The following is an 18,103-nucleotide window of genomic DNA, read 5'->3' as shown; positions in this document are numbered from 1 at the left end:
TGTAACTTGTTGCAATCGAGCTGTTGTTGAAGAAATGATCAATAGATCACTTATGTAGCTTACCCTTTAGACCTTTTTGAAGGAGGTTATGTTCTGTTACCAATATGTTTACTTGATCCACAAAACGGCTTCATCTCAGCTGACAGACCAATCACCAGACTGCTCTTTCTGTAAAACTATGTATACTGTTACATCCCTGGTTGTAACTCTCTTCTACTATGGTTCCATCAAACTAATGCAATACTTAAATGTTCAACAAATTGAACAGTCAAGCAACTGTTGTTTTGGAATATGCCGGAAAGACTACAGGATGAGATCAAGTTGCAACTGTAATAATACCTGCATCTCCACACTCTGTGGAAGCAACCCAAGCACAAGTTTAAGGAAGAAAATAACATATGTGCTTCATTTGCAATCCAACCTTCAAGAACTTAAGAACATTTTCTGCAACAAAGTTGCAAACAATATCCACTATAATGATTTACCAGAATCTTCAATTTGTTGAGTTGGTCTAAATGTCCAGTAGAAAGAACTGGAATAGTTGATTAACTAAACTATTTAACTTAAAGCTTCATTAAATTTGAAAACGCAATCATAAAGCCTTCCACCAAGGAACTGAGCAACCTCTGGGTGCTTCACCTGTGTTGGAGAAATCAAAAATAAAAAAAGGTTAAAATTAACAATAAAGGGCAAAACTTTGTTTTAAAAAAAAAGGGGGGGGGGGGTTGCTCAAGGTTGTAAATGAAAGCATGAAGTTATTACCATTCCAATCTTGAGTGAATCACATTTGAATTGAGCATACAGGTTTGTCTCTATTCCACGGCCCTGCCAGAAGAATCGAGAGTGAAACTCAAGTTTAGAGAGGGAGGGGGTGTGGGAATTTGCAATTACTTAAGTATGGCGAGCCATGCAGCTCCATAGAGATATAATCATTGTAGATTTGACATTTTCTGCATAGTTATTATCTCTTTTTGTTTAGGTTACAATTAGATTCTTTTAGATTAGATCTATCTTTTGCCCTTGTTACTTAGTTTGATTCTTTTTTTTTTCCTATTGTTATTACTTAGTTCGATTCTTTTCTTATTTTTTAATCAGAAATACAGTTTTAACTGTCCCAAGAGTTTAGCTTGTTTAGGATCTCCTGTATAGGCCTTTGATTGGCGGACACTGACTTTATAAATAATAATCATCGAATTAATCTCTCTATTTCTCTCTTATCCTTCTCTTTCTTTTTCCTCTCTCTCTTAACTTTTCTCCCTTCTCCCTTTTCTTGCTACATTAGCAAGTAGGAGAATTTGTAAATTTACAAACTTCAAAAAGTTTTATTCCGTGATGATGTCGAAATTTCAAATGCTCATATTTTTTTAACAAAACCACAAATTGACAAGTTCCAACACATGATGTTGCAAGGAGTGGATAATTGGTGAAAAATCCAAATTAAGAAACTTTGATCAGTTTATATAAGTTCAAGAGGGAGAACAGTTCCTAAGAACTGGGGGTAGTGCTTAGTAGCAAAAGTTTGCCAATTATATTATTCCCCAATCTTGCCTCCCACCCACATGGGCATCATCATCGTCGCTCATCCCTAGACTTTTAATGTAACCTGTGATCCCCTAAGAACACAGCTATTCACACTTATCAACAAAAAAAAAGGATCATGGCCATTCACACCTAAAGAGGCAGCCAATCTAATTGTGAACCTGAAGCTTGGCAGATTCTTCCCACAACTTGCCTTATTCCCCTAATATTTAATCTAGTAGTCCATGCACGAAGATTGATATAGTGGTATCTAAGCCACAGTACATACTGAGTGAAGTCAAGTTGAAGCAATAAGATATGATTAACACAGATAACTTGTTTCCCATTTAAGGATAATAATAAAGAAAAAGAAAACAAAGGGTAGGAGTTGGAATAACACCCACAAGACAAGGTATGAATGAATCACATCACTGACTGGTGCTTTTTAAAGGGCAACAACAACAACAACAAAGAATCACTAAATTCTAACTCATCATTCCACAGCGGAGATAGCAGTCTCCAACAATAACTGCAGTAGCAGCATAGAGGAAATGGTAATTTTCCTCTAGGTATACTGCGGTTTCAGACGAGCATTGATACGAAACTAGAACAAAAGCTGACATGCAAGGGCCTTCCTAAAGGGATTGGCTATTGCAAAAGAATCAATTAGCAACAGGCTTACCATGCCTTCCAAAATGACGAGGTCAGCATCACTTGCCAAGTATGCCAGTTCCTGAGATACCGTTGTGAGATCAATAACCTGCGACAACATGCACAAATGCTCTCAGTAAAATAGATCTGACAGCTGGACTAGCCCAAAACTCGCCTTGTCAGTATGACATCTATGCAAGTCCTCACATGCGTAACGGCCCAGCCAAGCCAAGTTGGAGAGTGAGCTCAAGGGTTGATGCATAGTAAATTTAGGTTGGGTGTGAACCAAAATAAGGTAGCTGTGAATTCAACTGGCATGCTTAAAAGTAGGAATTCACAGTAAGCTTACACAAAATGTATAAAACATACTCCTATTAGGTATAACTTAAGGAATATACTAGAAAGAGTGAATAGCATATTCGTCTATCATATATGTCAAAGAAAGCAACTTAATCCTTCATATTCAGTATGATACAATTATCTATTTCTCAGTAAATAGTAACAACGAAAAGTTCATAATATTTCACAAATCACTCAAAATAGTCATACAATGTTTGACAAATTAAATGAAAATGAAAGACAAAAGAAAAGGCAATTTTTAAACAACAAGAATTTTTTTTTTTAAAAAATAGAGATATCTGTTAAGAGATATAGGAAATTAATAAGAAATAGGAGGAAAAAAAGGGTTCCAACTAGTTTAATTAAATTAATCAGCCAAAATTAAATGAAGGGGATTTAGGACAAAGGTTAATGAGTTGAAAGAGAAAAAAACCACGAAAAATAGTTTAAGGCAACCAACAGGTAGCTAATAGTAAGGGGCACAGTGCATTTTTTCTTTACAGCAGAAGAATTTTATTGATTTACATTAAAAGATTGAATTTGTGGGCAAACCAAGTTTATAAGCACTAATCTGTAACTAGCTCTGGTTTGAGACTTTGACTTGTTGTTTAACAACAACTGGTTTCTTAATTTTGTCCAACTTGAATCTGCAAGTGGGACTACTTCCATAAGACTATAGAGAACCTTTGATTTTTTGGGGGCCCTAATTAACCAGTTTTCACAGAAAAGAAATGTTGGGATTGATAAAAATCGCGAACATAAAAGGTGAATAATTACGTCAGGCTAAGCAATAGTAGGCATGGAATTAGAAGATTAGTTGTGAGCCACCATCAACTCAGGTCAAAAACCTTGATTGAGAGCGACAATCTAAATCTAGAAATGAGTCTCACTCCCACCCTTTGGGGGGCAGGGAGGAAGCCCTGCAGCATGTGAATGAAGCTAGAAAATGACTGCCACTTACCGGCAAATCGTTTCCGGAATTGGCAACTAAAAGATTAGATGTGTCAACACCTATGAGCTTCCCATGCTCATCCTTCAACTGTTAATAACCCAAACAACATGTTAATAACAAACTAAAGCTGAGAGCCCCAAAAGTTTTAATGTAAAGCTTGCACTACCTTAGATATAATCTCTACTAACTCAGTGTAAGTAACATCATTGATGGAAGGCAAGTCATTAGCAGCCAAAACAACCTGGCAAAGAGAAAAGTAGTAAAATGAGATATGGAAACAAGAAAAACACTGTTACCAGAAATGCTTTCATTTACTACCAATACGAGCTCAAAATAGCTACTAAATGTATCAGTTGTTCAATTGGCGGCAACCAATCTGATGCACTCCATACTATCATCATGGCTACAGCCTACATATACAAAATGTGTAAGTTATTCACTGGGGCTTCATGCCTATTAAACTAGGGCTAATTAGTATTCCCTGAATTCATTCAAAATATGTTCAGGTCCTAAAGTTTCTTAGCTTCAGGGGATTGATGAAACAGAAGCAAGAAAAGAGAGATGATATTCACTGTACACAAGGCACTGCAACCATGTATGGCCATACAAGCAACACAAAGCCCCAGCTCGTTTGTAATGTTTTACTGGAGATAAAACATTTTCATTAATGTAATCAATGCCGCAAAAAGAGAAATAAAAGAGAATGAAGTTACACTTTCAGAAGAGGAAGTCAAAGTCCTATAGCAGTGATCTCTAATACACCACATTAACTTGTGTGCACCCATAGAAACTCACAGACCAAGCATATCAAGTACACATCAATTAATGGCATTTCATTCAATGCAATGTAATCAAAGAACAGTCCAGCTACTGGTGGCCTACAACTTGAATCCAGTTTATTAAATGCAAGAAACGTCCGATCTTTACATACAGCAAACAACAAGGGACGCCAAAATAAACCTGTGCTCCATGACGAAGTAATTCTCTAGCAAATGGCAAAATACCCAAAATAATATCTGCACCAGAATTATCAACAAAGATTACAGCCTGTATAAGAGTAAGGATGTCAGTGAAGGAACAGACATCAAACATACTGGATCCTGGTCAAAATAAAGATCAGAAAACTTGAAGCCCAACGAAGACAAAATATGACAAGAAACTCACCTTTTTCCATGTTTTTTTACTCCATTTTGTAATGAAAGTGTCCATATCATCTATAACCCAGGGTCGAGGGACTAGGTTTTGGCAACTAGCTAGAAAAGACATACCATCCTCTGAAAACAGCTCTGCAAGCTTCAAGAGAGGTTAAGGAAAGTAGACATTAATTACATGATCTCAAAAACTTTGAATCATTTTAGAATTGCTGGTTGTGCAGGATGCAAGATTATATTATATCAAAATCAAATTTGAAAGGTTTCTTCTAGCTGGATCCTCTATAGGTTCCAACAAGATGCTCAGGATATCATACTCTTGCATTTCACGGAGCATCCCCTATTGAAATCTGCATGTTGTTCTATGTTACAAGGACTCAGGTATGCAAGTCAGAGAGGGGAATGTATATAGGCACGTTCAATTTCTAGCAGGTTTCATGTATTTGTAAGGATCTTTACTGGGAACCTATTTATGTACCACCCGATTGACATGAGTAGGTTTAGGCAAATGAAGAGTTAACACAGGTGTTTAGCAACAAGTTTCTCAAATAAGAGCACACCCTTCAGATGATGAAATCTAAATCATCTCAACTGGCTGATGTACTGGTAATTTTGAGCCTCATAGTGTTACTGGCAATGGCTAAGCATTCCAAAAGATTTCTTTGCTAAGTCTAGTTGATTTGCACCTTTCATAAAGTTTCTAAGCTAGGAAATATTCCTGATACTCAAATAAGAGCACTCCTTTCAAATGATGAATCTAAACCATCTGAACTAACTGATCTACTGGTAACTTTAAATCTCACAGTGTTACTGGTAATGGCTAAGCACTCTAAGATTTCTCTGATAATTCTAGTTGAGTTGCATTTTTCATAAAGTTTCTACGCTAGGAAATGTTCTGATAATGGTCCCAAGATTGTAGAGTCCTCAAAAAGCAGAGAGACCATAAGCAATGTGATTCAGTAACTATTAGGCTTGAGCACGAGAACCATGAGGCAGAAAATAATTTTCTGATCCTGGGAGTGGCACATGATGACAAGGCTTTTTGTCTGAAACTTCAAAGTCGAAGCGCAAAAGAGTCTGTCACAGATACCAGTCTTCTGGTAATCCTAAGAATGAAAAGGGCTGCGTCTAAGTATGATCAGTACTGAGTGCTGACATTATGGGTTAAGATGTAAAAAACCCTTAAAGCAGAAACATATATGATATATGCAAGGTTGCTCTTCGATATCATCCAATCGTTTTCGTCAAGTTGTTTCACTTTTTTGCATTCATTCTAGTTTCTACATATACATGTTTTCCTGTATTCCTTAATATGTAATCATCTTACCGAAATCCCATTTGTCCGAGCTGATTTAATAACCAGCTTCTGATTTAACCACATTACAACAACAACAACAACAACAACAACCCAATGAGATCCCATAAGTGGAGTCTGGGGAGGGGAGTGTGTACGCAGACCTTACCCCTACTCCTCCGGAGTAGGGAGGGTGTTTCCGGTAGACTCTCGGCACAAGAAGGAAAGAGACAGTGTATCAGTAACAGCAAAGGAATCCAGAAAGATAACACCAACAACGCCATAACCAAAAAATAGACAGAAAGTAATAACACTAAGCAGTAACAAAGGCACAGTACTACAGACGCAAGGAAATAATACGGACACAGCAAGGGCCACTAAACATACTACAACCTAACCTACGACCCTAATGACATATTAAGAATACAACTGGAACCACTAGCAAACACGATTATACTAGCCTCCTATCTCCTAACCTACAACCCTAATGTTCGACCTCCACAACTTCCTGTCAAGGGCCATGTCCTCAGAAATCTGCAACCGCACCATGTCCTGCCTGATCACATCTCCCCAATATTTCTTAGGCCGCCCTCTATCTCTTCTCATACTTGTCAAGGTCAACCGTTCACACCTCCTTACTGGTGCATCCAGGTTTCTCCTCCGCAAGTGTCCGAACCATCTAAGCCTAGCTTTCCGCATCTTGTCTTCCATGGGAGCCACGCCCACCTTCACCCGGATATCTTCATTCCTAATCTTATCCAGACTAGTGTGCCCGCACATCCATCTCAGCATTCTCATCTATGCAACTTTCATCTTCTGGATATGAGAATTCTTAACTGGTCAATACTATGCACCATACAACATGGCCGGCCTAACCACCGCTCTATAGAACTTTTCTTTAAGTTCCGGAGGCACCTTCCTGTCACACAGGACGCCAGACGCTAGCCTCCATTTCATCCACCCCACTCCTATACGGTGCGTGACATCCTCGTCAATCTCCCCATCCCCCTGTATAACCGACCCCAGGTACTTGAAGCTCCCTTTCTTGGGGATCACTTGAGAGGTAAGCCTCACGTCCATGCCCACTTCTCCCAGCACGCCACTGAACTTGTACTCCACGTATTCAATCTTAGTCCTGCTCAGCTTGAAACCTTTAGACTCAGGAGTCCGTCTCCAAACCTCCAACATCTCGTTAAAACCGCCTCGCGTCTCATCAATCAGAACTATATCATCAGCGAATAACATACACCATGGCACCTCCCCTTGAATATGGTGTGTCAGTGCATCCATCGTCAAAGCAAATAAGAACGGCTGAGCGCAGATCCTTGGTGTAACCCCATAACAACCGGAAAATGCTCCGAGTCGCCCCTCAGTGTCCTAACCCGAGTCTTAGCTCCATCATACATGTCCTTAATCACCCTAATATAAGCCACTGGAACACCTTTCACCTCCCGGCATCTGCAAAGAACTTTCCGAGGGATCTTGTCATAAGCTTTTTCTAGATTAATAAACACCATGTGCAAATTCTTCCTCCTATCCATGTACAGTTCCACCAACCTCCGAATAAGATGGATCGCTTCTGTGGTAGAACGACCAGGCATGAACCCATATTGGTTATCGAATATCGACGCCAACCTCCTCACCCTCACTTCCACTACCCTCTCCCACACTTTCATGGTATGACTTAGTAACTTGATACCCCTATAGTTGTTACAGTTCTGGATATCGCCTTTGTTCTTGTATAGTGGTATCATCGTACTCCACCTCCATTCCTCTGACATCTCCTTCGTCCTGAAAATAACATTAAACATCCCAGTTAGCCACTCCAATCCTACTCTACCCACATACCTCCAAAATTCTACCGGAATTTCGTTTGGCCCGGTCGCTCTACCCCTGCTCATCTTACGCATAGCCCCCACAACCTCCTCGACCTTAATGCGCCTACAGTAGCTGAAATCTCGATGACTACCGGAGTGCTCCAATTCTCCTAGCACAATGTCTTTGTCTCCTTCGTCATTCAGCAGCTTATGAAAGTACGTCTGCCACCTCCGCTTAATCTGCGCGTCTTTCATTAACACACGGCCTTCCTCGGCCTTGATGTACCTCACTTGGTCTAGATCACGAGTCGTCCTCTCTCTCGCCTTGGCCAGCCGGAACAACTTCTTGTCCCCGCCTTTGTCCCCCGGTTCTTCGTATAGGCGACCAAATGCTGCATTCTTAGATTCCGTGACCGCTAACTTCGCCACCTTCTTAGCTTCCTTATAACTTTCTCTGTCCATCCGCCTCTCCTCCTCGCATGTACTCTCCACTAACCTTTGGTACGCCGCTTTCTTTTCTTCCACCTTTCCCTAGACCTCGGCGTTCCACCACCAGTCGCCTTTGTGCCTGCCCGAGTAACCCTTCGAGACCCCTAGCACCTCTCTCGCCGCCTCCCTAATACAGTTCGCCGTCATCGTCCACATACCGCTTGCATCCCCACTACTCCTCCAAGGCCCCATAGCCAACAACCTCCTCTCCAGCTCCTGAGCTTTCTCCTTCGTCAAGGCACCCCACCTAATCCTCGGACGACCCCGAACCACCTTATTCTTCCTCCTTGATGCCGATGTCCATCACCAAGAGCCTATGTTGAGTCGCGAGTGTATCACTCGAGATAACCTTGCAATCCTTGCACAACCCTCTATCATAGCTCCTTAGGAGGAGATAATCAATCTGAGTCTTAGTCACCGTACTCTGAAAAGTAACCAAATGCTCCTCCCACTTCGAGAAACTAGAGTTCGCAATCACTAGCTTATAATAAATAAATAAATAAATCATTTCCAGCTTCCAATAGAAAGGTTAAATATCATCAGTGTTTTGGGATGGCCTAAGACTAATCCACGAATAAGGCAAAGAAGCCAGCCCAATAATCAATTCAAAGATTGAGAACTTTCTAAGTAAGATAGAAAACTTAGTCTGAGAATCAATTATCCACTTAATTGACTTCATCAACCAAACCATGTCCAGCATAAACTTTAAGGCAAAAAGTCCATAAGACATGATTATACGCTTTCTTGATATCTGGTTTTCATAGAACATAGTACTTTGATTCTAGACCACAAATACCTTCACACTGTGCACACCTTCTACAAAAGAATTTTAAATTTTCTCATAACTTTTGTTAACCGTAGTGCCCTACTTAAGGAACAACTCCGTGAATAAATACGCCAGACTAAACTATCCAAAACAACAACATGAGATGCAACCACATTTTCATTATTTACTTATAATGTTAAAAATATTCTTTCTCTTTGGTCTAGTAGTAAGAGAGTTTCGAACCATGTACCACTTGCCCTCGGGGATTTCTCTGTTATCAGGAAAAAGAATTTATTTCTTGCCTTATCAATTGCACACACAGCTTTATATTATGTCTGCAAAAATATGGGTCACTTAGCCAAGCCAAAATGTTGACTAGGATCAAACCATGATGCATGTCAACATTTTCCCTCTTTTTAGAAATAAAAATTCTGTAGTTAGTTATGGGTTTCAAGCCTATAATTGAAGAACTGTCAAGAGGTCTACTGCGAGTTTGTCAAGGCCAAAGCTATACACAGATTTACGAATCACTTATGGCAAGAGAATCTAACATACCCATAGTCCTTTGATTAAGAAGAGTGAAAAGCTTTCGTCAAGCAATTTGGTAACTATCTCAATCATATTTTGGCATCATTTTCGACAATGAAGGTCAAGCAACTTACTAAATATCTCAGTGCCGCTATTTTGTCACCAACTTTTTTTTAAAAGGAGCTAGTTTGTCACCAATTAAGACACTAAATGTGGCAAGCAAACAGAGAAAAACTACTAAAGGAGCCAACAGAGGAAACATGAACTTGAGTAACTCAACTTTCCACTAGAATTTCGAGATAATTTGGGCATAACATTGAATATCTACAATTCTATGTTGTCAAAAGTGCTATAGATTACATCAAAGTGATTGATGGAAAGCGTTCTATCAGTAGTTGCCATAACTTGACTGACTGCCCGGGCATAACATACAAGTTAGATGAAGTAATGGTTCAGATTGTTAACTGACTTCTTGCAATGATTGTGAAGAAATCATGGATCAAAAAGCATGACGTACCTTTGCAGAACCAAGATCAAATATATTTCCTGCAAAAATTCCTCTGACCAAATTCTTTACACGCTTGGCTTCATCCTCAATAGCATCATTAAGACGTACTACCTCCTCAAATAAGGATATAGCCTTTGCATTTTCTTCATCCTAATGCATTTTCATACACCAAAAACCATAGCAGTTAAAACCAGACACTAATTTCTAATGTTGCAGGATAAGGAGTACAAAACAATCTAATGACCTTTAAAGAACTGGATGGTTTATTTTGTAAGGCATGTCAACATCCACAAGCAAACACCCTAGTGCATGTTTGCATAGCAGATGCAAAGTTAGGGTCTCATATTTCACCTCTGGATCATCCACCATGTTTTAGAATGACAGTTTTCATCTATATATTAGAGATTTTCATAGCACTCTACACATCCTTACGGTTATTTCTATAAACATTTGCTAACACGAGAGAGTCAACTTGAGGAATTTAATAATGGAGAAATCATACTAACCTTGACCTTTTTAAATATGTCTCTGAATCCCACTTCCCTAAGCACTTGCTCTCTAAGGCGACAAAGAAGCTAAAAGAATGCAAAGAAGGAGAAATTTGAAGCTTCTTAGCAACAACAAAAAGTTATCAGGCAACTTAAGGGTCAATAACTGCTTTGCTAATACGGTTGAACTTACAATGCAATCAGGAGGCCCTCCATGACTTTCAGGATCTTTCTTTAGATCCTCAAGTATTTCAGCATACCTATCCACCAAAAGAAAAAAACAGGTAAAAATGGAAACTGTCATCAATTTTGATTTTCTAGCATATAAACCTCAAACCTTCTGAAATATACTGACACTTGCTCAAGGTATGGTCTAAAGCGGCTTTAATTTCCCATCACTTTGATGACAAGTCAAAACCACTTATAATTAGAATATGACTATATCGATACCCAATTCCCTCCAAAACGAACACCAAATTTACATGATACTAACCTACACAGTAATTTTTCTTTTATAAAGCAAATATTTTTCTTGACAAGTATTGATAAAGAAAATATATTTTATTGATTGAGAGAATATAAAATAAGAGAAGGTCGTCTGAAATGGTTTGGCCATATACTACGCACACCTCAAAATCCAGTAGGCGGTACATTGATGATTAAAGGTACTAAAAGTGGACGAGGTAAGCTTAAAATCATGTGGAGAGAAGAAGTCTCAAAAGACCTACAACTCTTAGCATTAATGACTTAGTTCTTAACAGAATATAAAGGAAACAAAATATCTATACAAGTGATATAATCTAGTTGGGATTAGCTTTATTGTGGTTACACTTACTTTAGGTCAAATTAGAAAAATGTGAGATTTAGAGAACTTCTAGATTTATAGCCCACTAATTTGTCAACTACCTAGCCCCCCGGCTGCTCCTCACACCCTTTCAGCACATTGTAGTCTGTACTTAAGCTAGCTTGTTTGATAAATAGAGAATCAAAGAATTGACCAAAAGCAACTTTCTTTCAGCATTCAGTACTTAAGCTTAACACTTGGAAACTAGTTCCTCTAATTTAGTTTCCTTGGTACCCGCCGCTTCCCTCATCTAACAAAAGGAATTAAACAGAAGAAGTATTTTCTATTCCATTGACCAACCTACCCGGTGAAGCAAGGGGTAGCAGATAACAGTTTAAGTTTTATGCACCTACAATACAATAAATATTTACACAATAAGGTCACTTAAAAGGTAATATCTGGTATCTCTACTTAATAAATAAGCATCGGTTGGTAACTTAGAATAAATAGTGAGTAACCTGCTATAATAGATTAAATTTTATTAATAGTGTAAATATTAATTATACAACCAGTGCTTATAACTCAAATCCAAATACGAAAATACAAAAATATAGTATAGAAGGATACCTCTGAGCAAACTTTTCGGCTCGCAAAGGAGCATCTGGAACAGTGTCATCGCTCTCGGCCCTCTTCCTGCATTTATTAAAAAACAAATGAAAATTCTCAGATGAACGAATTATTACGGGCAAAATTTAGCTCGATAAGATGGACAAATCATTTCTCAAATCTACAACTGGAGCATTTGAGTACCTAAAAGAAGGGATGGAATTGAAAAAGAGGTCGATCCAGGAAATCTCGGTGGGAGTAGGTTTCTTGGGATTGTCGGAAGGGAACCTATAAGGAATGGTACATGCTCGGTAATTTGACTCGATCGGCGTCATCAGCAACGGGAACGGCACCAGTTCGCCTGAGCTCTCCATCTTTACTGGCGCGTTTCGACTCGCTCGATGTCCCTTCTTTTTATTTTCCTGGCAGACTGAACTCTGCACCTAAAACAAGCATAGTCTGTTAAAAGGTCCAAATTTATTCCTTTAGTTTAAAAATATTGTGTCCGTTATACTATTCATTTAATATCTTTTATACTATTGCATCATATTTAACTCTATCATGATATTATCCGACCAAGTTTTACTCATACTATCTTCAAACTTTTAAAAATTACTACCAATTTTATCACGTGACCCAAAATATACTAAATTATTTTAATTAATTCACTTATTCTTCTTCTTAATTTACTATTTTCGAAATAGTTGGCAATTTAATACTTTCTTAAAATAATACAACGGTTAGTAAACAAAGTATAGTAAATTGAAGAATCTAAATTAGGTAACTTGTCTAAATTTCAAAAGTATTTACAACACCCAACTTTAATGAATTCGCTGCACTAAATGTATGGAGACTTTTCAAATATTAGTGATAGAAGTTGAAGTTCTTTGGAGACTTTACATTACTGAATTCAACTTTGCTTTAATCAAATGCATGCGCATTGTGCATCTTAAGTTAGTCGATCTAATTCTATACTAACCAGACAATAACAAAATATATTCGAATATACATATACATATATGATGAGCAGCAGCATATAATACATAATAAATAGACCCGCTGAATTTTACGGTAGTTTATATGGTTGAAAAATAAATAAAATTTTAAACCAATTTCAAACCCATTATCACAAGAAGAGAAGTGGGTGTAATGGTAATTAAAAATAGCCATGAATCATTTTTATAGTCTAGTACCTTTAGCATTCACATCAATAGTAATTTCTGAAAATAGTGGAGCAGGAATAACAGCAAAGGATTTAAATAAAAGAAAATTGAGAGATTTTGGATTATCTAACAGATCAAGGGATAATTTTTAAAAATTTTCTGATGGTAGGGTAAAATTTGGCCGAATAGTATTACGCTAGGGTAAATTTAGCCGGATAGTATAACGGAGGTTAAATGTAAATAATATCTGAAAGTAGAGGAATATATTTGGCCATTTCCCTTTATTATTACTATTCTTTCCATCCTAAATCAGTTATCATATTTTTTATTTTTTTTCAGAGTCAAACTATGTGAATTTTTACTAATATTATTTTTTGGTAATTAAAGGAATTTTATTACCACTTGTAAATATTTACAGCGCTATAGACAAAAATTTATCCCTATATCCACTGGACATTGCCCCGGTGATATAGGTCCCCAATACTCCACTTCTCCTACCTATGCCATGACATACATCCCTTAGCCAGGGTAACAGTTAAACTCTAGTAGCTTCCTAGATATCTTAGGGTGTGAATCCCCTCGCACAAAAATATCTTGTATAATCAGCTTCACAATGATGCGTTTTGGTCTCTCTTCTTGTCGAAAAATTCTGTAGTTTCTCTCTTGCCATATATAGTATAAGCAACCTACAAGGCTCATCCTGTATACTTCAGCACTTGTGCTCTTCCCATTTTTATGAAGTATAGCACATTGTAGTTCTTCATCCCATGGTTGTGCTTTCCTTCCTATACCTTGTTATTGGAGAATTTTGTTCCATATTACTGCAGATGTTGAACACTGGAAGAATAAGTGATTGATGGTCTCTGGTACTTCATTGCATAGTGGACAGGTCTGGTCCTCGATCATTCCCCAATTGACCAGCCTATCCTTAGTGTATAGTCTGCCATGTGCAATCAATCTCATGTTGAAGATCCATCTTGGAGATCCTTTGTTGTTGCATATTAATCTTCTATACTCCACCTTAGGATGTTCCCCTAGCAGTGTCTTGTACATTGCTTTGATAGAGAAATAATTACTGCATGTCTTATTCAGTATAGCCTGCATTCATTAGAGGACCTTTTGCCTTGAAAATCTTGCTTACCATCCGGGATGCTTTATTAAATGTGGTTTCCCATATTGGTTCCCCCTTATTATAGTATGTATGGATCCATTGGACCCATAATTTGTCTTTTTTGCGACACAAGTTTCACATTAGTTTGTAAATAGCAGCTTTGTTCCAAATTGAAATGTTGAGCAGATTTAAGACTCCAGCAGTAAGTGGCAAACACAGTGTTTCCCATGCTAAAAGGGCTTTTTGACAGCTCAGTTCCTCCGGTCCATAGAAATCTCCTACAAATTATTTCTATCAGTAGTATGAACTTCTTTGGAAGGACAAAAACCTATGACCAGAATATCTGAATGGAAAATAAGACACTCCTCAACAGTTGTGTCCTTTCTGCATAAGATATATATTTAGTTATACGTGATGTAATCCTGCATAGCATTTTGTCTAATAGAGGTTGACACTGTACCAGGGAGAGTCTCTTGGTACTCAAAGGAACACCTGGGTATCTTATTGGCAATTCACCTTTTGAGAACCCCAATAAATCAATGATCTGTTGCTGCACTGTTGTATTTAATCCACCAAAGTATAGTGAACTTTTGCTTACATTAGCAACCAGGCATGAGGCTTGTGAGAATTGTTAAAAACAAGCGAGTAGGCATTTAACAGAGCTTAAGTGCCCTCCACATAACAACAGTAAATTATCAGCAAAGCCTAACTGCACCACATGTAGCTTCTTACACCTATGATAGTATTTGAACTCAGCTTTATTCTTCAATATTTTCAGTAATCTACTCAAGTAATCCATAGCTAGCACAAAAAGAAATGGGGACATTGGGTCACCCTTCCTTAACCCTTTTTTTTGCTTCAAAAGGCTTGATTGGACAACCATTAATGTTGATTGAGTAGGTTATTGTACTAAGACATATCATAATACACTTAATGAAAGTGGCTGGCAAAATTTATCTCAGTCAATATCTATTCTAAGAAGGACCACTCCAAAGTATCATATGCCTTCTGCATGTCTATCTTTAGTATGCAACTTGGAGATATTCCACTCTGATTGTATCTTTTTACCATTTCATGGCTAAGGATTATGTTATCTATGATGACTCTCCCAAGTACAAAGGCTCCCTGACTGTGGTCCGCTAAGTGATCCATCACCTTTTGTAGCCTACTGATAATAACTTTGGATATGATCTTGTATAATACTGTGCAACATGAGATAGGCATGTATTCTTTCACTGTCGAATGGTGTTTCACATTTGGGATAAGTGTTACAGTAGTGAATTTACTGGCTTGTGCATTTTACTTGTTTCAAATAAGTCCAAGACAATATTGGTGACATCATTGCCTATAATATGCCAAGCCTTTTTTAAAAATAAGGAATTAAACCCATCACAACTAGGTGCTTTGTTGCTATCAATCTCCTGAACTGCTAGGGCAATCTCTTCCTTGGTCACAGGGGCAATTAATCAAAGTTGTTGTTCCCTGTTGAGCACCTGACCTTCTTGCATTACTATGGGATCAATACAAGGTAACTAGTTCTTTGCACTCCCAACCAGTTGTTTATAAAACCTAATATATCTTTCTCTATTGTTTCCTCTATCTGCACAATCACCTCATCATCTGTCATAAGGTTGCTTATGTGGTTCTGAGCTTCTCTATGTATTATACATGCATGAAATAAAGTTGTATTCGAGTCACCCAGTTTTAGCCATTGTACTCTAAACTTACACTTAGCAATACCCTCTTCTATAGTAGACCATTTCTCTAGTTGTTGTTTTAGGCATTTCTCTTCTTCAAATAACTGACAATGCTGGTTGTAAGATCTTATTTGTTCTTATAAGTTATGCAGATGTTGTCTTGCTCTGTTGACTTTATCTGCTAGTCCATTATATTGGCCTTGGGATAATTGTTTCATTCATTGTTTCACTGCTTGCAGTTGCTTCTGGACCTGTTGTAGTGTAGTACTTTGTCTTGCATCTCCCCAATGTTCCTCTACTCTCGTTGAGAATTCCTGATGGCCTGCTAGGTAATTGTAAAATTTGAAAGACTTTGCCCTCCTCCTTTGCCTTGTGCATATATTGACACAGAAGGGAGAGCGATATACGAATAAGGGATCAAGAATGATAACTTCAATTTGTGGCCAGCTATGCATCAATTCCGGATTCTCTAAGGCCCTATCTATTATGTTATACATCTAGTTATTTATCCAAGTAAAATCTTGACCAACTGTTTTGAGTTCTGTAATAGAGGCATCCTGTATGAACTCATTGAAGTCTCTGATTTCTGATTCTTGGACTGAGTTCCCATTCAATTTGTCATCGATGCTAGTTATAGCATTGAAATCTCCCATCAGTAGTCATGGTCCCTGTTGCATTCCTGCATATCCTCTTAATTCCTACCATAATGCCTTTCTATCATTGATAGTATGTAGCCCATAAACTGCAGTTAGACTAAACTCTACATGAGTTGTTTTCACCATCCCATGTATGCATTATGTACTATTAGCAATATGATGGAAGTCACATTGGATTGGATCCCACAGTACCCAAATTCTCTATTTCCCATCACTTTGATAATTGCTACACCATTTCCATAGCTATTTTCTTGACTATAGGCTGTGTGTACTGCTCCTGAACTCTGTGTTCAATTATTGCCAGAATACCAACCTTATTCACCTTAATAAACTGCCCTAATTCCTTCTACTTATACACCTTATCCATCCCCTTACATTCCATGTTACTATCCTCATCGTAATGGAGGAAATGATTGGGGATCCAGAACTTCTACATGATCATCTTTATCCTTTGCAAGTGTTGTACTTGTCTCAACTACTTGGGTCCTTAAGCAATCAAACCCATTGGTAGTAGTAACAGTATTATCATGTGAAGATGAGGCTCATTTTCTTGCTAATCTTCCCTTTGCTATTACCCAGTCTCCATTAGCCCTCTGCTTCCATGTGTCCTTCCTTTCATTAGTAGTTTGCATCACTTGTGAGGTTTGCCTAGGATCATTGATGTGTGGCATATCCAATGCTTGTCTTTGTTGCCATATTGTCTTTACTACCTTTAGCTTCTGCTACTTCTCCTTGATCGGAAGCTCAATTTGCTTCTGTTTTGAATCTGCCTAGACTTGTCTGTTTGATTATTTATTGTCACATGTTGGAAGCTATGTCCTACTTGGAGGCAAGTGTGGCAGTATAATAGTTTCCAATCATACTCAGTTGGTTGACTAAACATCTTGCTATTTGGATCCTTCACTTTAAGACTTGTTGGTAATTCCTTTGTGATATCTATTTCCACTAGAATCCTAGCATATGATATGCGATCCACCCCTGACGTACAAGCATCGGTAAACAGGGGTCTACCCAGTCCACTTCCAATTCTGCTAAGTGTCTTCAAACCCCAGCAATTTAAAGGTAGGTTAGGCAGTTGAACCCACAAGGGAATGGTACGCAGAACTTCATCTCCTAGGTTAAATTCAGGTGACCATGGTTTGACAATTACAAGTCTGATATTAATAGCATAAGGCACAAAGTACAAAACTGCATCCCTATCTTCTAGATTAGCAAACTGGATGACAAAGTAGTCATCGTTGTGATAATATACCTTTGGTTTTGCAGCAAAGTTCTAGTTCATTGCAATGAATCTTCCCACAGCTCCAATTGACGGAGAGTCTCCCACCACATATAAGATCAACGCCCTATTCCATTTCTCTGTTTCTTTCGCGAGCTCTTCCGTTTGTAATTGGACTACTCGTTCCACATCAATCATCACTGGTGGGATGTATGTTAAGCTCATTCCCTTTGCTGCTAATTTGTTACCATTTATGAGATTTTCCCATGTTTTCTCCTCTGATTTCAGCGGGCTATTCGGAGAGTTGATGGTGTCCGCCTTTTGGTTTTCAATAGCCTCTGGTTTTTCCACCACCGTCACCTTGAG

General features: G+C 38.2%; 1 protein-coding gene across 2 annotated transcripts; it reads right to left on the bottom strand.

The window, feature by feature from the left end:
- Positions 1–378: 378 nt before the first annotated feature.
- Positions 379–12,384, bottom strand: LOC104104865 (damage-control phosphatase At2g17340-like). 2 transcript variants are annotated; one of them, XM_070187219.1, is made up of 13 exons: positions 12,096–12,358; positions 11,913–11,978; positions 11,650–11,694; positions 10,695–10,761; positions 10,520–10,588; positions 10,023–10,163; positions 4,625–4,753; positions 4,421–4,507; positions 3,627–3,701; positions 3,470–3,547; positions 2,201–2,278; positions 763–825; positions 379–639 (listed from the first exon to the last, which is right to left on the bottom strand). In XM_070187219.1, exons 1-13 carry the CDS (start codon positions 12,263–12,265, stop codon positions 559–561), a joined length of 1,149 nt encoding a protein of 382 aa, XP_070043320.1. In that variant the 5' UTR covers positions 12,266–12,358; the 3' UTR covers positions 379–558. The 2 variants fall into 2 exon arrangements, with proteins under 2 accessions (XP_070043320.1, XP_070043321.1); XM_070187220.1 differs by lacking the exon at positions 11,650–11,694 and having other exon boundaries at positions 12,096–12,384.
- Positions 12,385–18,103: the final 5,719 nt, after the last annotated feature.

The sequence above is a fragment of the Nicotiana tomentosiformis genome, chromosome 10 (assembly GCF_000390325.3).
Source record: "Nicotiana tomentosiformis chromosome 10, ASM39032v3, whole genome shotgun sequence".
Classification (NCBI taxonomy): domain Eukaryota; kingdom Viridiplantae; phylum Streptophyta; class Magnoliopsida; order Solanales; family Solanaceae; genus Nicotiana; species Nicotiana tomentosiformis.
This window is presented reverse-complemented; position numbering and strand designations above follow the sequence as displayed.